This window comes from Hemicordylus capensis, chromosome 1 (genome assembly GCF_027244095.1).
Source record: "Hemicordylus capensis ecotype Gifberg chromosome 1, rHemCap1.1.pri, whole genome shotgun sequence".
Lineage (NCBI taxonomy): Eukaryota > Metazoa > Chordata > Lepidosauria > Squamata > Cordylidae > Hemicordylus > Hemicordylus capensis.
This window is the reverse complement of record NC_069657.1, coordinates 125,136,535-125,163,254: the sequence shown is the minus strand read 5'-3', so window position 1 is coordinate 125,163,254 and position 26,720 is coordinate 125,136,535. Positions and strand designations below refer to the sequence as shown.

The following is a 26,720-nucleotide window of genomic DNA, read 5'->3' as shown; positions in this document are numbered from 1 at the left end:
CAACCCCTCTTCTGCATCAGGGAAGCACTAGTATCCATAATTGTCGATGGGGGTGGGGGAAAGAAATTAAGTGAACTGGCCTAAGTCCCAAAGTTTAGTGTTTTGCAGTGCTGTGAAAAGAACACTGATTCCTGTAGTGGCTAACCAACAAGACACTTCCTTTTGTTTTTTTGGATTAGTATGACATTAATATCAAATGCTTTTGAGATCAATTGTTGAGAAATTTGAAAATTACATTAGTTTCCCTTAGTCTGCCTGAATTCTCCCTCCCTCCCCCTGCCCAGTGGCGTGGCAGCAAGCCCGCTTATGGAGCCTGCTGCTTAACCCAGGTTTCAGGCACAAGCGCACCTGAAAAGCAGGTTAAAAGATTGTGTGCAGCGACTCACGAATAGCCTCCCCACCAGTAAGCTACAACAAGCCTCCCCATGTCGGGAGGCTCCCCACAAGGCACTGTGCACTCGCATGGTGCCTTATGGAACTCGAATCCTGCCACCCCAATCAGCTCCGTGACGGAGCCGGTAATCGTCTGGGCGGCCAATCTGGCCATCCAGGGAGTGCTGCCTGATTGCCTGCAGGGAGGGCGGGTCAAACCCACTCTCCTCACAGACTCTGTTTTGGCTCTACACATGGATCGTGTGTAGAGCCTTACAGTCTTTCATTTCTGTTAGGACAGATCCATTATATGTTTACCCATCACTTTCAATAAGACTCTCAAAATAGGCTTGATCAAGGATGCCATTTTCAAGGTAATCTTTGAAATCACAGGTAGGCCTCTTGGCACCATGTGGAGGCGACTTCAGCCCTCTTGGCACCATGTGGAGGCGACTTCCCACAGCAATAACCTTCACTTAATGTAATGCTTTCCCCGGTGCTGGTCAGGCTCCTTAAGCAAAATGGATGCCCGTGGAACCCAAGTGCCATCTTGGGAGGCTGCATGAAGCACTGGGGAACGTAGCCCTTCTCAGTGTTTTCCCTATAGAGCTCTACCCATGATCAGGTGTATGACCCCCTTCTACATAGAATCCGTGTTTAGACAACATGAATTGTTCACGGTTTTCTACATAAATACGAATGCAAATAAATACAAGAAACATGAGTCCAGATGTTTTCTAAGCAAATTTACATAAGGAAGATTGTATCCACATGAACTTTTAGGGAATTCTGTGGCCTTTATAGTGCTTCATATTACATGGATAGGTGCACTTGAAAAGTACTTAGTAACTGCAATGAACCCACCCTAAGCTCTGACCAGTATTCAGATGCCTGTGTTGTATCAAAGCAAATCTCTCTAGGGTTTTGTCTAGCCTGAAAACTACTCAATGCTTAGTGGGCACTGACAGTGAGTTGATCTAGCAATATAGGTCACACCTACCTCCTTGGGGGAGGGCAGCGTAGATGTGCTAGAAAAGCATAGCTTTGAGATTAGATTAGTTTAGAGGTTAGAAAGGGTGTTTTGTGTGTAGTTGTTTTTGTTAGTTTGCAGCTAGCTAACAAACAGCAACTTTTGGGAACTGTGAGGGTCTTAGGGTTTGCTTGGGGAGAAACTGATACATTTTTAAAAACCTGTAGTGCTGGTCTGGGTGACTGCTTGCTTTCCCCAACTTGTTGCAAAATATACTACAAAAACATCGTATTTCCAGTACTTTATCCTTACAGGGAAACTGACCCTGTAAAAGGCTGCCCCTAGAATTTGCTACTGCTTGGACAAGAAAGGACTGATAAACAACATAAATGGAACCTAAAGTAGGATGGCTTGTTTCAAATAAAAGAGAAAAACACTGCTTTATGGAGTGTTGGGGAGGAGGAGGAGAAGATAAGGGCAAACATCACATGTTGCCTTAGGGCACCCTCATTTTGTATACTTCAGTGCTCAGTTCATTTCTGAATTTTCTTGCTTTATCTCTGCTCTGTTTCCTTTGCATTCCAGCAATGCTCATTTGTCCTAACAACCATTCTTTTAAGTGATCACATTTTCTTTGTGCCTGTGAAACTTTAAAGAGAGAGAGAAAGAAGGCAATTTATGTGAAAAATCATTTTCTTCCAGATTAATGGCCATTACGTTTGACTCTTATCACAGTGTCATTAGCTAGAATCTTTTCTAGAGTGAGAGAATAATAGAACCACTTTCCTGGCTGCCTCTTGCGGAGTTATCCTGCCATATATCATGTCGTGCCGGTTCATGGAAAATACCATGGGTCTGCTCTTTGAAGATAGAAAGGGTATTACGTGCCACTCCAGTGTTCCTTTATGCATCTTTCAAAAGCCATTTACAGTCCCAGTGGTCCTGGATTGTCAGGGATATTCAAAGATGAGATTCAGGTAATCATTTATAGGGACAGAATTCTGCTAAAGAAAGGGTTTTTCTTCTCTAAATTGGTTCTCACTTCTAGAAGCCACTTCACTTAACATGGGTGCATCTCCGTTCATACAATGCAAAGGAATGAGGTGTTCTGCTATAGAACTTCAGTTGAGAGTGCTGTCATTATTCTCATCAGGGATGGGCAGAAGGAAAATTAGGTTCTACTGGCAGACCTCTGGGTGATTTGCAGGAGCTAAATTAGACTCCCAACTGGTTTACAACAACTAGTAGAATTGCATGTAAAATACTCCCTGCTGTGGCTGGCTTTTGCTAATCACTTGTCCCTCAGTCTCAGTGCTATCTGCCTGTAAAATATAAGTATTAATTGATTGCCCTTGACCAGGTTTTTGTGCAGCACTGGTGGCTAGTTACAGAGTTCTGAGTTGGAATCCTGTACCTTGATTATACAGGTTGTGCCAGTGTATGGCTCTTGGAATGCAGGAAGCCATTTGCTCCATCCATGAACCACTGCTCTGCATCTGGTTCCATTCCCTGCCCCACCCCCAGCCACTATTGTATCTGGCTACAGTTGGTTGACCTTGGGGTTCTAGTAGAATACAAAATATATCTCAGAGGCCTGAAGTCTGCTGCCCACTGCTGCTTAACACAGTTAGCTACATTGTTTTACACTGGAATCAAATTTTAGCAGCCCTTATTAATATTGCAGAATATAGGAATATTCTCCTCCTTACTGGAACCAAAGGAGGGGGAAATTAGAGCCCCCAGGAAAACTTGAGCCCTTTCTCATGATCCCTGGAGAGGATCCCTTTTGTCTCCCTGGGCGAGCGGATCACCCACCCAGATGATCGTTGGCAATGCAGAGGTTCAGGGCCTGAGACACGCCATACCAGCTCCCGGAACTCCCATAATGCACTGCATGAGTGTGTGGTGCATTATATATACCGCCCTTCCAAAATGGCTCAGGGCGGTTTCCCTGGCACCAACAGGGAGCCCCGCAGCCAATGCTGGCAGATGAGCAAAAACGGGGCTAAGGGAGTGCTCGCTCCCTTAACCTCGTTTTAGAGGCAGGCTTGGGAAGTGGGTTTGCTGCTCTGTCGCTGTGAGTCACATGGCTCCTGGTGATCAGCCAAGACCAGGCTTGGTTTTCTTAGCCCAGTTTTGGCTGATTGTAAGAACAGCCTCCTTTTCTTCTTAGGAAACTGCATGAACCTCTTGTTGCCTCAGAGCACAACTCAAGATGCTGATTTTGATATACTGCCACTTTGGAAGGGCGGTATATAAATTAAAAAAAAATTAATAATAAATAAACAAATAAATAAAGCCTTCATGACTATTAGCTTATTTCCCAAAGAGAGACCCTCTCCTACTATATCCAATCTCTTCTTTTGAAAACAGCCTCCTGACCATGCCATCTGTTCTCTAGGATCTTACAACAAAAATGTCTAGCGATTTCCTTCTCTGTCATTAACCTTTGAGTCAGATGTTACAAAGAAGCAAGCAAAGCAAGAATGCAATGACTCATGTGTTTATCTCCCCCCTCCCCCTCTGCTGCAATGTTTAAAGGGAGACTCGTGGATCACACACCCCAAGGATCATCTGGAAAGGGAGACGCTTACAGATGTCATGATGGACGAACTCATATTACAGCAGAAATTAAGGAGATGATTCAGCCATGCTTTTGTTTCCCCTCCTTCAAACATAAATGCTCAGACTGAGAGCTAATTTTGTGTATCTACAATGAAGATATGGCACAGTGGGCTGTTACAGGGAAAGGGAACTCAGAAATTTAATTGCTGATTCCCCTTCCAGCTGGCCTACCACCTCTTTGACCTTGGAGAGCAGTGCCAACAACCCACAGAATCTCCTCTTATTACTCTGTAATGTAGGGTCAGTTCAGAATAAGTCTGAGATCATCCATGACTTGATTGTGGATGAAGGAGCTGACCTGCATTACAAAGAACTGGTTGGGAGAGGCTAGTGGTCCGGTTTGGTCCCAGCTTCTCCCCATGGGTTACTCCGTGGTGGAGCAGGTAAGAGGATGTAGGCGGGCAGATGGGGTGGCTCTGGTCTATAAGAATAACATCTCTTTTTACCAGGATCCTTGTCAGGGAATTGGCCTATATTGAATATGTGTATCTAAGTCTAGGGACCGATAGACTGGGACTTCTCTTGGTGTACCAATCACCCTGCTGCCCAACGGGGTCCCTAACTGAGCTGATGGACCTAGTTGTGGAGTTGCCATTGTGGATTGCCCAGGTTGTTGTTGTTGGGGGACTTCAGTGTCCTCTTCGGAACCAGGTTGTCAGGAGCAACTCTGGAGTTCATAGTGGCCATGACGAATATGGGGCTATCCCAATTGGTTTCTGGACTGACACATGATTCTGGTCACACTCTCAATTTGATCTTTTGCTCTGATCAGAGTGACCCCTGCTAACTGAGCAAAGAGTCACCTTTCAAAGTGGTGATTCTCTTATATTTAGCAGGAGAGCAACTGGCTCTCTCCAAACTCAGCACAGCATTCCTCCAGTTGGAAATGTTGGTGTCTATCTTATGTTTGGTGTCTATTGTTGGTGTCTATCTTATGTTTCTTTTTAGATTGTAAGTCTTTGCGGAGAAGGAATCATCTTATTATTTATTTATTTATCTATCTATGTAAACCGCTTTGCAAACCTTTGTTAAAAAGCGGTATATATATATATATTAGTAGTTGTATTAGTAGTAGGGTGGTCTTCCGTGGGTGTGGACTCCTGTCATCTCCCCTTTGTCATGGATGGCTCACCACCCAGTTAAAGTAGGACTTGAAACAACAACCCACCTCTGCAGAGGTGAAAGACCTAATAGGTTGGTCTGCCCTAGAAGGTTATTGGATCCAAAAGGATTCCAAGAAGCCTTGGAAGGGTTTAGAGTTGCCCAGGTTGTTAGAGTTGCCCAGGTTGTTAGAGTTGACTCTGCTAGTCAATGCTCTGGTGCAAACATGGAATAATGAACTCACTAGAGCAGTAGACACAATTGACCCTAAGCATCCTCTCTGACCTGCTACAAGGTCAGCTTTGTGGTATTAAGAAGAACTATGGGACCTGAAGTGGTGAGGTAGACAACTAGAGCATAAACGGAGGAAGTCTCGGCACAAATCTGACAGGTCACAACACAGAGCACATTTGAAGATCTATGCTCTCGCAGTGAGGACAGCAAAGAAGCTGTTCTTTTCTGCCTGCATGGTTTCCTCAAATTCACATCCTGTGGAGCTGTCTAGGGTCGTTAGGGGGCTAGTATATTCTGCTCACCCGCAGAATTTGAACTTGGAACTATCACTCACTACTGTGATGTCTTCAATGACCTTTTTGTGGATAAAATATTTGGTCCAAACTGGATTCCACAATTACTGCAGAGTCTATTGTAGAGGTGTCCAGCAACTCTTCGTATAGGATTAGATTGGATCACTTTCAGTTTGTGAGTTCTGAGGATGTGGACAAACTACTCCGGACTGTGCGTCCTACAACCTGTTCTCTTGAACCTTGCCCAACTTGGCTTATCTCAACTGGTAATTGTATTATCAGAAAGGGGCTGGTAAATATTATAAATACTTCTTTGAGGGAGGGCAGTGTGCCTCTTTGTCTGAAGGAAGCTATTATTAGGCCTCATTTGAAGAAACCTGCATTGGATCCCTCTGAGTTAGCTAATTACAGACCATTTCTAATCTTCCATGGTTGAACACGATGATTGAGCAGGTGGTAGCCTCTCACCTCCAGGCAGTTTTGGATGATACAGATTATCTAGACCCATTGTAAACCAGCTTTCAAGTGGGCTGTGGGGTTGAGATTGCCTTGGTCGGCCTAAAATACAAGTTGCTGATTATTACCTTTAAAGCCCTAAACAGCTTAGGCCCTGGGTATTTAAGAGAACGTCTTCTTCTCCATTAGCTCCACTGCCTGTTAAGATCATCTGGAGAGGTCTCCTTGTAGTTGCTGCCAACTCATTTGGCAGCTACTTGGAAACGGGCCTTCTCCGTTGCTGCCCCTGGACTTTGGAATGTGCTCCCTGTTGAAATAAGAGCCTCCTAATCTCTGGCAACTTTTAAAAAGGCACTGAAGACACATTTATTCACCCAGGCTTTTAATTAGATCTATTTTTTAAAAATTTTAAAGTTGATTTTAAGTGATTTTATTGTTAATTATTTTAATTTTTAAATGGTTTTAATTGTTTAATTGATTCAGTGTTAATTTAAATTGTTAATTGATTTTAATTGTTTTTATTTTGATGTAAACCACCCTGAGCCATTTTTGGAAGGGCAGTATATAAATGAATGAATGAATAAATAAATAAATAAATAAATAAAATAAAATAAAGGATGAACTCCAATTGGCTATCAACAGAGGGAGTGTGATCCTGCCTATCCTTTTGGATCTCTTAGTGGCTTTCAATACCCTCAACCATGGTATCCTTCTAGATCACCTGAGGAGGGTGGGATTGAGTGGCACTGTTTTACAGTGGTTCCGTTCCTATCTCTCTGGTCGATTCCAGATTATTTCACTTGGAGAATTCTGCTCTGCAAGGCGAGAGCTAAAGTAAGGAGTTCCACAAGGCTCCACACTATCTCCCATGCTCTTTAACCTCTACATGAAAGTACTGGAAGATATCATCAGGAGGTTTGGTGCAGGGTGTTATCAATATGCTGATGACACCCAGATCTATTTCTCTGTATTGACCTCATCAGGAAATGGCATTATGTAGGGCTGCCAAATTAAAATTGGTAAAGAATGTGGCAGCCGGACTGGTCTCTGGGACAACCCAAAGGTTCACTGATACATTTCCAAGCAAAATAAAAAGTGCTTGTTATTACCAATAAAGCCCTCAACGGCTTGGGTGCAGGCTATTTAAGAGAGCACCTTCTTTGTCATGAACCCTGTTGCCTATTATGATCTTCTGAGAGGTCCAGTTACGGTTGCTATCAGTGCATTTGGTGGCAACTTGGAACCAGGCTTTCTCTGTAGCTGCCCTGGGGCTTTGGAATATGCTCTGTGTTGAAATAAGAGCATCTCCTTTGTTTGCTTTTAGTAAGACCCTCAAGATGCACCTGTTTTTTCAGGCTTTTAACTGCAATTAATTTTAGACTGTTTAATTTGTTTTTATCTTATGAGATTTTTGCTTTATTTTGTAAAATTTTAACTGTTTTAACTCTGTTTTATATTGTGTTTCAGATTTAATACACCACCTACAGATGCATATGTTGAGGTATAAAAATATGATTACATAAATGAATGAATGAATGAAAGAAATATCAGAACTGGCTTTTGATAGCACATCTGAGATAATATCACAATTTTAGCTTAAACTGTTTTAGTTTATACGTTTTGGTTGATTCTTGCACTGATATACTGCATAGTTTTCAGATCTAATTTCCTAATATTAAGGTTATGATTGTCTCCTTTCTCCGTAAGTACACTAGGCCAGGAAACAATAGCAATTCTGTCCAAATCACATGATTGCAAGATCTCCATACATTCTCAGTTCAACATTGCTAAAGCCATGGGATGCAATCCTGCTCATAGTTACGTCTACTGAAATCCTATTGAAGTGAGGTGGGATTTAAGCAGCCTTACTGTATGCAGGCTTGCCACCCCACTCCACCCCCCATATCAATACAAGACTGCCATTTTGATTTCAGTATATTTGTATGAATTCTTGCTTGTCTCTTTTAAAATAAATTATATTGACTGACATGCTGTGCATCCTTACAAGGGTACTCCCAACTTAACTAACTGCATGTGAGGCTTGCTTCGCAGCGATGGGCAGCCGGGGAGGGGGTGCAGGCAGAGTGGCCGCACAATCCCACAGGCATATTCCTGGATACAAAAAGTGCTTTTGCAGGGAAGGGAGATTAGCATGCTGTTTTTACACCAGAATATGCTCGGGGAAAGGTTTAATTTGGGGGGGGGGATATTTTAAAGAAGATATCCTGAATATAATCATATTTTGACTGTTATTATTCTCAACAGATTTTAACGATTAATAATCCCAAAATGACATAATGCCCATGTAAAAGATCTTTCTCAGATTCAGATTTACTGTGATTTAAATTTACCATATATGGTCATTATTCAGTAATTATTCAATAAAATGAATACTGTTTGAGGTTGAAATCCTACAGAATCAAACTGTTCTTTTACTTCCCTTTTGCAAGCACATTAATTAAAAGTTTATATATATATATATATATATATATATATATATATATATATATATAAAATTTCTTGAACTTTCCTATAAATGTAATCTGCGCAAAATGCCTTTGCTCTGTCAACGGTGAGACGTGTGTGTGTGTGTGTGTGTGTGTGTGTGTGTGTGTGTGTGTGTGTGTGATTGTATATTCTTCTGTGATACCTCCTTTGATGTTTTGGGTCCACAGTATTTTAAAATCATAAGAAGCTGAGAAAAGGTATTAAAGGGGATATAAACCATACACCAAATACTAAACAGATACTAATGACAGATTTACTAAACACAGGCCAAACATCCACGAAAAATGAATCTCCCCAGGAACCTGGGTTGAAGCAGATACAAATTAATCCATAGATCAGTTTGTCTCTGCCTCAGTTTATTTAGGCATTTATTCAGCTTAAATCATTGGCTGACATCCTCCCTAGCAGTACACATGTGCAGCCCCAAAACCCCACATGTTCAGTGCTAATGGCCCTGCTCCTGAAGCCCAGATGCTTGGAGAAGGGGGCATTTTTTGCTGATCCCAGGTTACATGAATTGCAACAAAACCGACAGATACGCAACACTACTTGGGTTGTGTGGGTGCGGATTGGCAAAAACTGCATCACTCCACTCAGTCACATGAACACCCATGATTCAGAAGCAAGGCTGTTAGAATTGCAATGTTTAGGCTTCACATGCACATCATTAGTGAGGATGTTAGCCATTCATTGGAAATACAAATGATCAGTTCCTATTTCCCTGGAAGATACCAGTGCTTCATGTTTTGGCAAATTTCACTTTTAATGAATCTTGCAAAATTTAACTTGATGTTTTATCAAAATATTTTATAGAGACTGGAAATTCAGTACAAAATTTGTTGGCATAAGTAACAGATTATTAAGCAAGTGTTAACTAAATTTTAATGCTCAGTTACATGTTCTTAGTTCTTTAATTGGACTGGGAATGTTAACAGCAAGCTTTTACTCAAAAGTCCACAAGGAATTAAGTGTGGGAAATTATAATACTTTCCAAATATGCCAAAATGAATTAAGGACACAGGTACAGGAATTAGGCTCTCTTTTAAAGGCTAATAAATAGTATGATGTGTTGATAGTGAAATCCTCCCCCCTCCAGTCCAGCAAATCTTTGCAATTCAGAGGGGATGAGTGAAGCAGTTATCTAATGCGTAAGTAGCCAGCAGACAGGCCAGAATAGAAATAGAGGCTCTTCACGCAAGCAGACCTACCCAGGCATGCATCCCTACCCAGGTAGGAGTGCTCGGTTGGAGCACCGTGATCATCAGGCCTGATCCCAGCACTGTCCTACTGGCTACCCAGAGTTTGTTACCTGTGCTTTTACTGGGTGCAAGGGTGTGAGCGCACCCTTCTACACCTGTCCCCGGTCATTTGCTTGCAGTCCAGGTGTGCACAAAATCAGGTGGCAAGAGCAGTGGGGGAATCCCCAATGTACCATGGTCCTGGCACAGCATTGTGGAATGCAGGTGGACTTCCTCCTCCAGCTCCTGGCTGTTCTGATTGTCTTGGCTCGGCTCATGTGCCACAACAAGCAGCAGAACTGTAAGGGAAGGGTGATCGTGTGCGGGGAGGAGCCTGCCTTGCCATCTGCCCTCCCCAACGAGGTTGTGTACACGATCTCATAGACTTCTCATCTACTGTACCAGGATAGCTTTCAAGACAATAGGAAAACTCTTCCTACTGAGAATCTAACACATCAAATGCAAAAGTCAAGACAAAAACTACTCAAACATCCAACATAAAACTAAATTTTAAGCACAGAAAGAATCTGCATATATTGAGAAGTTATTTTAGAAACCTTAAGGGGGGAGATGGCATATCTCCCCTCTTCTATTAAAGCTAAGGACACCTCAGCTGTTTTTTCCAACAATATATATTTACCCAGAAGGATAAGAATAATCCAGCTGAAAAATGAATTAATATGATCCAACAAACTGCTGAGCTTTATCAACTCAAGAAGCAAGTGAAGGATGTCAAAATGTAATTTGATAACTCTGAAAGAGTTACAGGTGATTTGCTGTTTCCCCAGGAAATTGTGGGCCAGGAACATGGAAGAAGAGGTTCATATCTGAACCTATAGAAATATTGTTCAAGTGGGGTCCATTCAAACCTGAATATCTGCATCCTCAGCCAGGATAAATCAAGAGTTATCAGCATTATTGCAGAAAGGGAGGAATCTAAGCAATCTGTTATATACAAACTTAGTTAGAATAAGACCCAAGGCCCACCTGAAACATCAACAGGGAACTTCTATATACAACGAGTGATCTTCCTCCTATATCGAGAGACTCAGTCCAGATATAGTGGCTAACAAACAGGCAGGCTGCAATAGGTAGAATGACAGCCATGAGCCAGGAAGCTACCACTAGCTCCCAGGCCTTACAATGAAGAACACTGTTCTAGATAGACCATAGGGCCCCATAGATCTTCCGTATACCAAGGGGCCAATTTTGAAGCAGGTTGGAGGGGACGCTTGGGAGCAATTGTGTCTACTGCCCTGGTGAGCAAGTTCCAATTCTCAACCAGGGCATCAACAGGGTCACTGGCAAAGCCAACATTAAATCCCTCCAAGGCTTCTTGGAATCTTAATGGATCCAATAACCAATTCAGGCGGACCTTTCTAATAGGCCCCTCACCCTTGCGGAGGTGGGAAGTGGTCGTAAGTCCAACCTTAACCAGATGGTGGTCCGTCCATGTCCACCATCAACTTTAGTTGAAGAGTGGTATATAGATATTCTTTGTAATAGTAGTTTGTAAGCATGTAATTGTAATTAAACTTCATTTGCTGACCTCTGTTTCACCAAGATATTATAACAAAATCTCAAACCATAAAAACTGACTGACCGATATGAATATTTTAAAATCATCTTTCCTTCCAGAACTCAAGGGCGTACTTTACCATGTGTGTCCTGATCATGTCCCTGTAGTCCCACATTCCTTTCGCAGAAACCAGTTTTTCTTTCTTTAGATTGTTGCTGCAATATCCCTGCAGCAGCTCCTCTCCCAAGCACTTTTTCGTCAGCTGTACTAATTTCCAGGGTTATAATCCAGCTAGGGGAAATAATCTCTGCAGGCAGATTGCAGGGAGTGGGGGAAGATTACGCCTTCCTTACCCACACACTGTTTTTTGCTTTTTAAATTGAACTCCCAAGTCAACTCCCAACTCTTCTGCTTTCTAAATTAATAGAATAGATCTGGGTTTACACACAGATCTGTATCTGTCATGTGTAGCTTGAGTTTCATTGAAGAATTGTGTGTCCATTTAGGTTATTATATTGTTAGTGATGCTGAACTATGCAGATGCCAAAGGCTTTGAGCTTTTGTAACCGGACTCCTACAAGGCAGTGAATGGAAATTAATAGTTCGTTTTAAAATAAAATAAAATAATCAAATTATGCAAAGCGCAGGCTGAAACACTTGGAAATCTGTTTGAGTGAAATGCCTATACTGGAGCTGGTAATAAAGTGCTTGGGAAAGAAAGGGGATCAAGCCACCTCTGGGCTTTGGTGGCTGAAGCTGCTAATTACCAGAAAGAAATTCCTCTGAACTCGGCATTGGGTAAGGAGAATATGTATGTAGGATTCATCAACTATGACTGTAATCAAAGCTATTAATTTTATGGCAATAAGGGACTGTGAGCAGACTTTTCTCCAGGGCTTAGAATACAGTGGTTAAAATAATAAAAGGTTATATGGCAAATATACATTTTCCTGGATCCTTAGTAGCTTTAAACCAGGGCCGAGGTCAGCTGCCTCGATAGGTAGGGCTGACATATTTCCAGGTAGGGCTTCAAAGAAATGAACAAAAAGCCAATTATTATTTCCTCAGCACTAACAGAGGAAATGTGTAACCAACCAGAGATGAAAGTTTGGGGCAGTGTTCACATTTGCTAAGAAATAAATTCATTAAAAGAAGCAGAAACCTTCATAACCCTGTCTTCTAGGCCATGTGATCCCAAATGTCCATGACTGAATCTTCCTGCGGTTTTATTTTTCCTTTAAAACAGAGGGAGGGGGGTTCTGAATTTGATCAGGGCAGGGGCACCCTTTCTCCCTCTGCCATTTGCCCCAATCTAAATCATTCTCCAAAGTCACTGTTTGCCTGGCAGCTGTAAAAATACAGATACTACTAAGCGTCTCATGTAGTTTGACCCTTATACTTTCTTTTTAAGGTAAGACGATGCAGCCTCTTAAAGTTGACATACCCATTACTCATCTTTAGGAGCAGAAAGTTTTTTGGCAGGACGAGGAGTGAATAATATCTTGTACTTTTACCTAACTGTTACCATCACTGCTGGGCCTGCTCTCTTTGGTCTTTTTGCCCTTCTTCTGAAGTTTATCCTGTGAAGTTTTCAGCTGATACTTACCAACAGTTATAGAAGCCTTGCCTTCTTCCTGGAAAGTTGCCAAGCAATTACACTCCTGATACAATGGTGAATTTGAAACTCTTGAAGATGCACTTTACCTGGTATGCTGTAACGACAACAATGCTTCTGACAAGTAATCTATATCTTTTAGTCTTCACATCTGAAATTGAATAAGATGGCTTTGCTTTCTTGAATTTCTGTTGCTATAATATCCGGCAACTTAAGACACTTAACTTACTACACGCTAGAGTTCTTTTGCTCTAGACCCCCGTAAAGGTTTATAGGAAGTGGGTTGCTGTTGCAAAGTGGAAAATTTCAGAGAACCAGAGAAGTAAGAAAAAAACTGAATGCACATTGTCAACTAAAAAGCCAAACTTTTATTATTAAGGGGGAAGAGAGAGAGAGAGAGGGAGGGAGACCTACATAAGTCTATGTTTTACCTTCAATTTGTTATATTTATTAGTGCTGTGAAGACTGAAGACACAAGTTGTTTCGTGGATTTGGGGGCTCAGTGCTCACCAATGTTGCTATTTTAGAAGCAAAGCAAAAGCAAGCTTCTTCTCTCATATTTTCACTGGGAGTATTGCATTTATTCATGATTTCAGAAGCATGTCCCTGGAAACCTCTGATCACTTCAGAAAAGAATTCTGATTTACACTATACATCAGGCATTGAAACCATGATACAAAATTTATTTCATGCTAGAGTTGTTTTGCATAACATTGTGCATGCATTTTACTCAGAAGTACTAAATTGCATACAATGTCATTGTCTTGTTTCTTAAACTTTGAGAAAAGTTTGTACTTGAGTAGTTTCCTGATTTGCGTATTTTTAAGTCCCAGATTTGTTTGCTTTTTTAAAAAAGTACACTTTTTTGTTAAATTCATTACTGATTACTTAATATGAACAATTTGTCATGAAGGGTCTTCACATTGGATCTATACACCAATAAATTACAATGTAACCAGAGCTGGAAAATAAATCTAGACCAGCTGTTACCATGAGGTCCACAAGTGGCCCCATGTTTCACAAGCATGCCAACAAAAACAGACAGGAAAAGAAGGTTGTTTGTACATTTTACACAATTGTAGTTGAATGAAGAGTTCTTGATTTCCATGTCAGTGTGATGAGTTTATGAAGGCGTGGTCAATATGACCGCCTGATTTCACTTTTAAAACCATTAATAATTTTTATCTTGTATACAAAAAGAAGCAATCCATAGCAAAGGAATGTACGGTTTTGAGAATGTTTTACATTTTGGCTACAACAATGATGTAAAAGTAAAGAGCTTTGAAAGAAAATATATCACTTTGCCTTTCCCCCCTCTCTTTAAAGTTACTCATACAATTGCAGGATTGGTTGGTTTGTTTTCATGCAATTCATGCTATGGAACAACAAAAAAGTCTACCGTCTGTTACATTTTGGCCATAGAAAAAGCCTGCGAATCTACTTATATCTCTGAAACCACATAGAATCATCCTGCAAACTTGCATGGAGTGAGATTACATTTGTCCAAAGGAGGAGGTCTTCTATGCCCGCACAGTTCCACCCAGACGTTTATAAGCCATCATTGTCCATCTCCTTCTCTCCATGTCAAGTCACTTTGACTGCCTCTGTTGGCATATATTTAGCAATGACAGGACTTTCTTTGCAAAGATCTGCATGTAAAGAATATAATCAATACTTGAACTTCTCTCCTGTGCTTTTTAAAATCAAGCTGGGCGTTTTAAAGGAAGGAGGATTAAGGTAGAAAGAGCTACATGCAGAGGCAGCCAGTTTTCTTCTCTGCCAGTACGTTTTTTCCCATGCAGTCACAGCCAGCCAGCTAGAGACCTCTCTACAGTGTATCTTATTGCTTTCAACTTAGAATAGGCGCCCATGCAAAGTTTCATCCTACTGCGCGTGTTTTGCTCAAATTCCTGCAGGGTTCCTATGGCTCAAAAATATCCTGAGAAAAGCAAAATCTTCCATCGTTGGCAAGTTTCAGCATTGGACTAAATGCCTAACCCATTCCATAAGAGCCAGTGGATCCACCATTAGCAACAAACAGCACATACTAGCATGATGCACCATTAGAGAAAACTACATAGTGCCATCCACCTTATTGTCTTATGTACCAATATCATGCAGTGTTATGGCCCACCAAAGCTGCTAACACCCACTAGCGTCATCTCAGCACTATTTATCAAGGATGTTATCTATGAAAGTATTACTAACACCAGTAGTAACACCATCCCCATGAGATGCTACCGAGAGACAAGACATCTTCAAATGTCATAATCTGCATTGTATGCGACACTGCATAGGGTAATTAGAAATAATTTTATTTTTTATTGGCTATTATTTAGACCATGTTCTGCTTCTGATCCATGCTATAAAATGGATGGGATGGGGGACCAAGAATGTCTCGTTGGGCTAGGAGAACTGTAGGGTGCAGGCTTTGAGGATAATCCTATTGCTTTTCCACTTATGCCAGCTATGCTGTTAAGGCTCCTTGACATTTCATAACCTTTGTTTAAAAGAAACAAAAATGCAAAAATACAGCATTGGATCAACAACAGAATGGTCAACAAGGTCGCCAAATCAGTAGCATCCTCATGCTTTGACATGCTGAGAGTAGTATCCCCTTGCAACAAGTCTGCATAAGAAACAAAAAGAAAATGGTAGAGAGAAAGACCCCCTCTCTCAGATGGACACCCCTTACCATAATGTAGGCAGTGCCATAAAGCAGCTGGAATAAATACAGGGGAATGGATAGTCTGCTTTTGTTTTGTATGTGATTGTACTGAACACTATTTTCACATCACATAATTTCAATATCAGCCACCCGCCCCAAAGTTGTCTTAGAACCTTAAAAAAAAAAAAAGGCAAAAGAATGTATTCTGTTGTCATAGAGATACTACTCAATGTGTGTACAGCATTTTGCATGCATTTGTTTTCCTTTCCCCTCTCTGCCAGTTTTTAGACATGCGGAAAAACAGCTCAGCAAGTTATAGACACAGTTACACAATCTATAAAATGAAATTCAGTTGGAACACTTAAGATGCTTTCTACATATATGTTTCCCCAAACAGGCCAACAATATGCTGACATTTATTATTTCTTTAGCCAGCTGGCCTTACTTTCAGTCAACAGGCAGAGCCTGGTTCCTGTTGAGGTGCATTGTGGGAACTGCACATTTTTCATCCCAAAAGAGGTACCATTTTGTAGCAGTCTCACAATACACTGAAGCAAGAACTGACAAAAGGCTCAAGTTGAATGAAAATGGCCAACGCCTATCCAATACAGAATCAAATATAAAACACTTTGCTACAAAGGTCAATTTTAGCAGAGATACTTTCACATGAAAGTACAGTGATCCTACTATATCTTATCAATAATAAGCATTGAAATTATAATTATATATGCTCTATTTCTACAACTGGCATTTATTCTATACTTTCTTTTTATACCATCATGCAATTCATCTTGCAGTTTTTGTAGAGTAATGTCCTGTGCCATGGTTTACTCCCTACAGGCTTTGAAGTATGCCCATATGCAGTCTTACAGTCCATGGCCCAATCCCCCCCCAAATGGGGAGGGCTCACCCAAAGCTCAATGCAAGCAGCGGCTATTCCCCATTCACTGTCTTGGAATATTCCCTGGAACATTCAGCTCCTGCTTACATGAAGCTCCATGGCCACTCTGGAGCTTGCCCATCTTTGTTGGAATTTCCCAGGGCATACACTGAAGTTATATGGGAATTTAAATAATACACTTTATCTAGATATGCACTTGTTAATCTTATAGGATGTATATTAAGATATCTGCAGTTTTATCATTATAAGCAATGGTCTGCTTTAAAAATATAACACTCTTGTTTTTCATTTAATAATGGGTCCAGTCAACACTGTCATAAAAGTAAAATCCGATTATTTAGGGAGATCAGTAACAGGCCCTAATAACAAAAGCTAACAATGGTAAATACAAATGAACATGGAGGGGGGGAAGGTAGCTTACTCCCTCTTCATGAATGGTGGCCATTCCATTCAGTTATGAAGCCACTTGTGCTAGAATTTTAACTTGAGTGCTGTATAAAGACCAAGGTGACCAATTAATGACTTGAATATGCCTGCTCCTTCCAAATAGCTGTTGTTCATGGGTTGTTCCAATAAATGAGGTTCCCACATGTCTTGGGAGGAAAGCTGAAATAGATTGAGGATACTGTAGACTACTCTTTACTAGTACTCACTGAAACAAGTGAACACGAGGGTCTAGGTTGCTTGATGTGGTAGTGCATGATGTAGATTAGCTCCCCCCACATAGTTCAGTGGTTCCCAAACTGTGGGACTGGTACCCTTAGCACACATAAACATTTGTCAGGGGATTTTTAAAAAAACAAAACAAAACAGATGGATAACCATTGTCCTTTGCATTCCATTTGTAAATGTTTAGGTTTTCCACAAGATTCTTAGAACTTCCAACATTCCATTGAACATGTTTGTACCTGTCCCTCTCCTTTGTCAGCCTCTCAAGGAAAGAGAATAGAGAATGAGCAGGTGGCAGAAACTAAAATAATAAAAATGCTGAAAACATTGGGGAAAGAGTTGGAAGCATTTGGGCCCAGGGATTGCGTGGACAGAGTGTAAGGAAGTTGTGATACGCAGCAACATAAAAGCAAAGATAATGGGGGCCAGTGCGTGCACATCTTGGATTTCCATGTAAGATTAAATAAATTGCCAAGGGTACACAGATTAAAGAGTTTGGGAACCACTGTTCTTACCCCAGACACACTGATTAGCAACTTAAAATGCAAGCTTCAGGCTGTTTCTTTTAATGCAAGAAGCAAATATCTAAAACAAGCCTATTACTTGCCAGTTGGTACTTTCTCTCTTAAACTAAGTTACTATCTATTTGATTACCGGACCTTATCTACATACCCTTTCTTATTCCTCCATCAGGCGGGCAGGGATATTCCCCGGTTGATAAGAGGAAGCAAGGTCCATATCTCTCCCGAGTGCCAGAACGGGTAAAGGACAGGCCCTCATCGGGTGACAAAGCCTGGTCTATGTGGGGACAGTCTTCATTTGCCAGCGCCGCCTTGGCCACCTCCCCATTCAGTTTCGGATCTTCAAACATATAAGCAGAAGGCTATTGAAACACTAAGAATGATTTTATCCAAATGAAATCTGTTGGTAGGGTTCAACAGCTAGTAGTGACACAGAAAAAAAAAGGGGGGGGGGGAGTAGTACATTTGTCCTAGGTAAGTTGATGGTGTGCAGTGCACCAAACTTAAATTAAATAATAAAAAAGGAAAAAAGTGAGAGGGGGAAATACCAGCTTGTTAGAAATAGGGTAGCATTGGCTCCTAGCTCTGTGAGCAGAAGTCTGCAATTAGAAACATGATTATATTTAGCATGACGTAAGATGGCACCGAAATGAGCTGTTTCTCATGAAACTTCCTAGAACTCACAGCATTTTGGAGACTGGCACTGATGATTATTTGTTTTGTGGTACTTGAGGATATCCTAGGTATGCTGATATACCTTTTGTGGAACGTTTCGTGGGAAATAATCCTTACACAAGTTGCTTCTGATTTATTTCCATTTTGGAATACACAAAATGGTGGCACACATTTTAGACAGACACACAGAGGACACAGTGAAAATATGATAGCAGAACATGGATTCTTCATAATAAAAATCCATTTGCTGGTGAACGACTTTTTTGTTGCCTTTTGCAACGGTAGAACAAGATGCTATGTATCTCAAGATAACCAAGCAGCTGATGAGATTTGAAAACAAATGTACATTGCAAATGATGAAAATGGGTTGTTAAATGTGTCCATTTTGATCCACCTGTTTCCATGACAACAGACAGTTTTTCTCTGTATGATTCGCTTCACAATCTCAAAGCAATTTAAAGTGCTCTTCTAACATTTTAAAGTGCAAATTAGTATATTGCAAATATACTCGAAATATGGCATAGTTCAATAGGGATGTTTTGGCCAAGGAGGAATCACCAGGCATAAAAGGAACCCCTTTGTAGGGAATTTCATATTTCTTTGAATGATACAGCACAGATACTTGTAGTATTCAAATCCTCGGTTGCACAATGCTTATTTCATAAAGATAGTTGGATGGACAAGACAGATGATCCTGCATAGTTATGGGGCAGTAGATCGAGCAGTTATAGATTTCAGTCTCATGCCACACTTAGACACTAATTCTGACTTGTTCATTGATTCGTAGTTATCTATAAAACCAATCCAGTGGGGTAAAACAGAAGACAGCAATCAAAGAGACTAGGTATAAAACAAGCAGCCAACCATTCTGGGTCTCTAGAATTTGAAGGGCACTGTATATAAACTGTATGGAAGAGGACAGACAGCTTGACCCCAAACATCAACCAGGAGAGCTGCAGGAAGCCGGCTTCCAAATCCATGCCCAAAAAGAACTCTCTTGTCCAACTGCCAGTTGCCCGGGGATGGCAGAAGCAGAGGCTTCTACAGTTAGCCAGAGGGCTATGGGATGCTGTGCCTGGGTTCATGTATGAGTTTATTATTATTATTATTATTATTATTATTATTATTGGTAGTAGTAGTAGTAGTAATTGTAGCATTAACAACAACTACTACTACTACTACAGGTAGTAGCAAATATTCCAAAATCCAGAAAAGTCCAAAATCTGGAACACGTCTAGTCCTAAGCAGTTTGGATAAGGGATACTCAACCTGTACAATAAGTTGAATGGGTCAGAAAAGGAGCTAGAACTTCGGTAGAAGTGTTTTCACTGACTGTGCAGCCATGTCAGTCAAGCAACTGCTACTGTCCATGTTGGGGGCTGAATGGACAAGGTTCGAGGACTGGTGAAGTGTTAACTGCAGACACGAATGGGGGCAGGTTGTGCATGGGATGCACAATCGAAACTACTAAACAGATGTACCACAGTGTTCTTATTTCTCATATCTATCCCCATCTTCTATTCTCCCTACAACAAATTTACTTTCCCAGAAAGAAAGAACGTTTGAAAAGCCATGGCATTAATTATCTTTAAAAATATACAAGACAACCTAACAAAATGGATAGATGTAGACATTTATTGATTACTTTTGCAAAATGCTTTTTGCATGTTTTGCACCTGGAAAATAAAGATAATATGGAGATAGACACCTTGCATTGCACTGTGTGTGCACAGTCGCACCAAGTCACACTGCTGTATAACTCTCAGTCTTATCTATAGGCCTCTGTAACAAAAACAGATTTTTTTTGCTGTTGTGCAATAACAGGCCCAAAAAACTGATCTTGTGATGACCTGCTTGCTGCTGGTCACTGCTAATTATAGAATATCAAAGAGATAGCACCAACTGTGCCTTTGGTATGAATAATGTAGACAATTAAGTTCATATTGTTGTTAATATTGTAAAAAAGAAATGTGACTCCTGGATTTTAAGAAAGTCTTAAAAGTGGGTGATGAATTAATTAGATAAATAAAAATGTCACCTGTTACATTGTAGATGTGATGGAAGTATGCAAGTATTCATACTGATGCACTGTGTCTAGAAAGAGATTGCTTAGGGAACTATATGAACCAATCATTAAGTGTGGATGTGTGTGGTAATATTTTTCTAGCCACATAGGCAGGTATGTTCTCCTGTCATAAATTGCCTCTTGATGCTGTCTTTACCTGAATCAAAAACTAGGTTTCCCCCAGGATTTTTTTAATATTAGACATCAGGAGGTTGCCATAAATTCAGAGTCCTGTTCCTTTTGAGGAAATGTAGGTATAACTTGTATTTAACCGCTGTTGGTCTCTGTGGTCTCCAGGAGTCAACACTGACTTGATGGCATCTTAAATTCAGAGTTGTCTTCAATTCGGGTAAATATGGTAAAAGGATGTCAGTATTCATTCTAGTACAGTGGGTCAACCAGAGTACCTGACAAGGTGCTTCTCTTCTCCAGAGCTAGAACTGGATGAGGAAGACCTGGATGTTGGTGCGGAGAATTTTAAAGGGAAACTAAGTTATGATCAAGGAGGTTATATTATATTTGTTTTCCCATATGCCAGATTTTCTTTAAAGAGGCCAGGAAACAACAAATTGTTTATTCAACATAAATTATACAAAGGGAACAGGGTGGTGCTATCGTCTGAGAGAACAAGTTCCAAGGATTGGATGCAGTTACTGTTGTGTGCGTACAGCACAACTGCAAAGGTCTCAGCATTGTACCAAACTTACAGGGAGACATGGTAGTGAAAGGTCTAGGACTAAGATGGTAGAATGAATCAGTCACATGAATGGGATTGTCTGTTTCACAAACTTGTTCACACTCATGAGCTTAGCCTTTAAAGCTGAGCTAAAATGGAGGACACATTACCTTCAGCAAAGGCACTGAGGCAGTTCTCACAAGTAGCCTAGCACAGGGTAGGGCAACCTAGCCTGGGCTAGGCTGCTCGTGTAGAGCCCAAGGATTTATGTGGATCCTGGCATTTCTCCCCAACCAACCTTTTTTAAAACCCAGCTTTTAGCCTAGGTTAAGGGAGTAAGGGCTCCTTTAATCTAGTTGGCGGGATCATGTGTGTCTGCTCGGGCTGCGTGCCTGAGGAGACACAGAGACAGGCATCCAGTGCACCGATCTGAAGGGGGAATCCTCAATGCACTGCACTTAACGCATGGTGCATTGTGGCATACCCAGAGGTGCTCTAAGCTGCCCCAGGCCCTGGGGACCCTGTCAGGTCCTCCAAGGTCCAAGGGGGACTCCAAACGGCCAGGGCCAAGGGCCTCCAGAGGCCACCCTGCGCCCACCCCGCGAAACCTCCTTTTAATAAAAAAAACTATTACAGGTCTAAGGCCAAGGGGTGGCTGTGGGGCGGGGAGAGCGGAGGAGTCCTTCTCCCAAATAATCCCAGTGGTAATTGGCGCCCTGGGTGCAGTTCCAAAAGACCTTGAAGAGCACCTCAACACCATAGGGGCCACAGAAATCACCATCAGCCAGTTACAAAAAGCAGCTTTACTGGGAACAGCCTATATTCTGCGACGATATCTATAACAATTGACAATAACATTCTGGCATCCCAGGTCCTTGGGAAGGACTTGATGTCTGGATAAAACAAACCAGTCAATAACACCTGTCTGACTGTGTAAACAAGAAATAATAACAACAACAAGTCAAAATAATTGACGTAGCAATACCAGGGGAAAGCAGAACAGAAGAAAAAGAAATAGAAAAAAAAATCACAAAATACAAAGAGCTACAAATTGAAATTGAAAGGCTGTGGCAGAAAAAGACCAAAATAATCCCAGTGGTTATTGGTGCCCTAGGTGCAATTCCAAAACAACTTGAAGATTACTTCAACACCATAGGGGCCACAGAAATCGCCATCAGCCAATTACAAAAAGCAGCTTTACTGGGTAGGAGTGTGCACGGTTCGGTCCGGCAACATTCCATAGAACGCCGGACCAGTCCGGAGGTCCGGCAGTCCGGCGGTCCGGCACAGGGGGGGCCTGTCGCTTTAAGCGGGGTGGTGGTAGTACTTACCCCCCCGCCGCCGCTCTTCCCCCTCCGGCGCTGTTCCCATCAAGGAATCTTCTTGGGGCGGCAGAGTTCCTCTCTGCCGCCCCTGCCTGCCCCCGTCGTTGTCTCAAAATACCTTCAATGCTGCCCCCGTCGTTGCGAAAGCCCACAGACGAGCGCTAGCGGCGCGCATGCGCCCTGCGCGCCGTGCGCCCGTCTCTGATGCTGCCGTGCGCGCCGTGACATATGCAGCGCCGCATACATCACAGCACGCGTGCGGCAGCATCAGAGACGGGCGCGCGGCGCGCAGGGCGCATGCGCGCCGCTAGCGCTCGTCTGTGGGCTTTCGCAATGACGGGGGCAGCATTGGAAGTATTTTGAGACAACGACGGGGGCAGGCAGGGGCGGCAGAGAGGAACTCTGCCGCCCCAAGAAGATTCCTTGATGGGAACAGCGCCGGAGGGGGAAGAGCGGCGGCGGGGGGGTAAGTACTACCACCCCCCCGCTTAAAGCGATAGGCCCCCCCTGTGCCCGTCCGGGGGGCCTCCGAACCTTGCACACCCCTATTACTGGGGACAGCCTATATTCTGCGATGATATCTACAATAACAGCAACAACACTGATAATAAAATTCAGCCATCCCAGGTCCTTGGTAAGGACTCGATGTCTGGATAAAACAAACCAGTCAATAAGACCTCTCTGACTGTGTAGCAATAATAATAATAAATATTTTTTAAAAAACATGGAAGTTTGGTGATGGCCCCCCCAAGGAGGTTTGGAGGGGTGCAGGGGGGGGGCTTGCAGCTAGGTGGTGAGGTCATCCAAATCACCTAGGTGCACCCCTGGGCATACCTGGAGGTCAGGATGCATTGTCCCGGCCTCCAGCGCTCTACACTGCCTGGCACAGCACTACTTGTCTGTGAGTGCAATCCACACTCCCAGCCACATTTGAAGGATCATCTGGAGGGTAAGTAAGGTTTTGCAGCCTTCCTACTCTCCCGCCCTCTCAAATGATCCTGTGAATAGCTCCCTTTATTCCCTTTTTTAAAAGTGAAAATGAATTCTGAAGTGTAACTCTTGACCTTGTTTTATCCATTCCACTGTCCATGCCATTTATTTTTTTTTGGCACACTTGATAATCTAAAAATCAATGCAGGTCCAAATGGAGCTGCATCACCATATGATGACACACAGTGGTTTATTTTGGATTAAATGGCTGAATTATGGTTTGGCTATAGGGTTTGACTCTTAGCTTGTATACGCCCTTTAAGCCCTTATCCTCCAATCCTATAGTTTGCCAATTTGGATGTAACAGCAAGCTATGTTTGGCCTGATCCAGGAAGCCAGGGAGGGAACTAGAAAGAGCAAGAAGCAAGGAGGCTCCTATCAATGGCCTAGTTACAATCTGCTAACATCCAAACTAGCCTAGCTGGTTCCAAGGCCAATGTGGTGTAGTGGTTAGAGTGCTGGACTAGGACCGGGGAGACCCGAGTTCAAATCCCCATTCAGCCATGAATGATACTTGCTGGGTGACTCTGGGCCAGTCACTTCTCTCTCAGCCTAACCTCCTTCACAGGGTTGTTGTGAGGAGAAACTTAAATATGTAGTACAGCGCTCTGGATTCCTTGGAGGAAGAGCCGGAAATAAAAGTGTAAAAATAAATAAATAAATAAATAAATAAAAGGCAGGAGCCTCGAAGTCTGTGCGATAACCCAGTATTATTAGTTTCTTTGGTTTCATAGCCTTGGAATTTTGTGAAGAACTGCAAAACTAAAATTTTATTTATCAGCTTGAGGAGTAAAATTACTTTCTTCCTATACCAAATCAAATCATTATATTATTTATTTTGTGCAGTTATCTACATTTCTATAAATTAACAGCATTGCCTTATATTTAATAATGAACACTGCATTTGTCTTCACTTACAAACATAAAAAAAAGAAGAAAACCTATGGGTTTTGTTCTCCATGCGTGTGTTGAATTGCTCTTGCTTGATCTGAAATTTGTGCCCCATACAGCTTTTCTACACTCTGGACATGCAGAATGAATCTTGGGTATCCATAGTGCTGAAAACAACACCACAGACAATAGTATATCTACCTTGGAAAGAGCAAATGTGCACAGACACAACACTGTAGCACTCTTCATATTCGACCACAGCACTGTAAATACATTCCCCATGATGCAATTCCAGTTCTTCTGGGGTATATATCAATGAACCAACCAACCATGTAGTTGGGTCCAATAGCATGGGTCCAGGATGGTAGTGAATGCATGGGTGGGAAAGATACAGTATATACAACTTTCCCCACCCACGCGATTGCTTTATTTATACACATTCCTCAATGGTGCGATATTGAACTCTGAAGAAGTGGCTCCTATGCCACGGTGGATGCATATGAACAGTGAATGGGTGTACATAATATAACTTCCTCATCTTTCTCAAAAGACATCTGAAATTTAGGTTTGTGATCGGGGATTCCATAAAATACTTTCTAGAGATTCTAGAGAGGAGCCAGAATTAGAAATAAACTAGGCCTGTGCATACTTACCTTGGACGAAGTCCCTCTGAACAGGATAGGACTTGCATCTCAGTAAGCAAGTTTAGGATTGAACTATAAAATTAAAATTTGTATCTAATAATCTCTTTAGGCATAGCAAGAAAACTTAAAATCTTTAATCTGTTTTGCAAAATGATGCAGAAGTTAAAGAAAGGCTTTCCCCTTTAAATGTATTATTTTTCAAAATAAGAAAACCATGTGTCAGGTAAGGGCAAATTGTTTCCCTTTCTATGTCAAAGGAATGATTGGACCTACTAGCTTAACTGGAAATAGAAAAAAGATTCAACCAAAGACCTGTCTGGCCATTGCAAAGTGAGATTGTAATTTCATTATTATTATGAGTTTAGGATTCAGATTTCTAATGTTTTCTTGCTGAATTATAAGTAATGTCCATGTTTTTCTGCTTATGTAGTTATGGAATTTTTTTTTTAATTTTCTTTATAAATTCAAAATTAATACTTAAAATGTATGCCATTGGAGGTTAAGAGCATTTTCTTCTGGGACTCAGACATAACTACCTGACAACTAATTGTTCCCCCAAGAATGTCAGTTCAGATGATACTGTCCCTGCCCACATGATTCCAATGGGCATGCTGTCTCCTCCTAATCACATGGATGGGGAACGAATCATCTGAACTTTCCCTCTGTAGAAAATAAAAGGAGTAATTTCAGACAGAAACTAATTCAGCAAAATAACCACTTGATTTCTGCATAGACCATGCTCAGATATGGACATTGGACATCTATGTGTGCCAGACACTTGGGTGGGATTCAAAAAGACAGAATTACAGGTTCAGTTGTTAGTTTTGGAATGGTGATGACATATTCCAACTCTAAGCACTCTTTCTTGGAAGTAAGTTCTACTGAAGTCAATGCAATTCACTTCCAAGTATACATATTTAAGGATGGGGTACCACCACACAACGGTTACATTTATCATAAATTATAACAGAGAAGAATCACAGGGAAGAGACAATAAACCACAAATGATGAAATGACAAGGTGACAGCTTGGAAAGGATATGGATGTAAGTACAGCTTGGAGAGTTAGAATTTGACAAAAGCTATGGTGTAAGTGATCTGGAAACAAGGAGCACAATTATGTTTATGCTAACATGTTTTGGACCTTATTCTGCTGGAGAGCAATGCAAATTAACTTGTTTTCCATGCAGACGGTATTAAAGAGAGCAACTTAGCCAGTTAGTGCCATGTCGCGTCAAGTACTTACTTTTTCTTTTGGCATTACTATCTTTTGCATCAGGTATTGTGTGTCACAACCTCAATGGAGTTTACCTACAGTCTGTGACTTCCCTTGTTGTTTTGGATTTAAAGAACTGTATTCTAATGTCCTCTGTTGCCCAACATGGAGCTCAGGTTGATAGGAATTGAAGAAAAACTTCAGAATATAAAATGTGACAGTCTGTAACATATATAAGTTGCAAGCAACATACAGTAATTAAAAAAAAACAAAGAGTGAGAAAGAGAAAGAGAGAAAAGAGAGAAACTTGAACATGTAAAAGAATTCATTTCTTCCTACACAACAGCTGAGTTGTCTTCTAACTATCTCAGAGCTTTACAGTTTTGAATAGAATACATTTTTTAAAAATCAGTGGTATCTTTTTTTAAAAAATCTTTATAATTGCTTTATTATATATTCTTAAATGCACTTTGATGTCATCCTCATACTGATAACTTTATGCTGGTAGAATTTACCTTAGCATGCTAAACCCAGAGGCCCTTAAACCCA

The 26,720-nt window shown here is 41.4% G+C and overlaps 2 protein-coding genes across 13 annotated transcripts in view; one reads left to right on the top strand and one right to left on the bottom strand.

Annotated features, from left to right (window-relative positions):
* The window catches only part of SERGEF (secretion regulating guanine nucleotide exchange factor), a 188,092-nt gene extending 173,818 nt beyond the window's left edge, over positions 1-14,274 (top strand). For 5 of the 6 annotated variants that reach the window (XM_053291897.1, XM_053291835.1, XM_053292005.1 and 2 more), the window contains 2 exons: positions 7,519-7,552; positions 12,728-14,274. The gene's annotated coding sequence lies outside the window, so the exon portion shown is untranslated. Of the gene's footprint in view, positions 1-7,518; positions 8,461-12,727 lie in introns of those variants that run through there. The other variant, XM_053291815.1, reaches the window with a different exon arrangement.
* Positions 13,277-26,720, bottom strand: part of KCNC1 (potassium voltage-gated channel subfamily C member 1) — a 188,607-nt gene continuing 175,163 nt past the window's right edge. The window contains exons 3-4 of one of the 7 annotated variants that reach the window (XR_008315365.1): positions 26,202-26,393; positions 13,277-14,580 (exon numbers count right to left, since the gene is read on the bottom strand). Coding sequence is in view for 3 of the 7 variants with exons in the window: in XM_053291750.1 (XP_053147725.1) it covers positions 15,295-15,431; positions 17,842-18,030 (326 nt within the window). In the remaining 4 variants the exon portion in view is untranslated. Of the gene's footprint in view, positions 15,432-17,841; positions 18,031-26,201; positions 26,394-26,720 lie in introns of those variants that run through there. The other 6 variants (XR_008315372.1, XM_053291750.1, XM_053291760.1 and 3 more) reach the window with 6 other exon arrangements.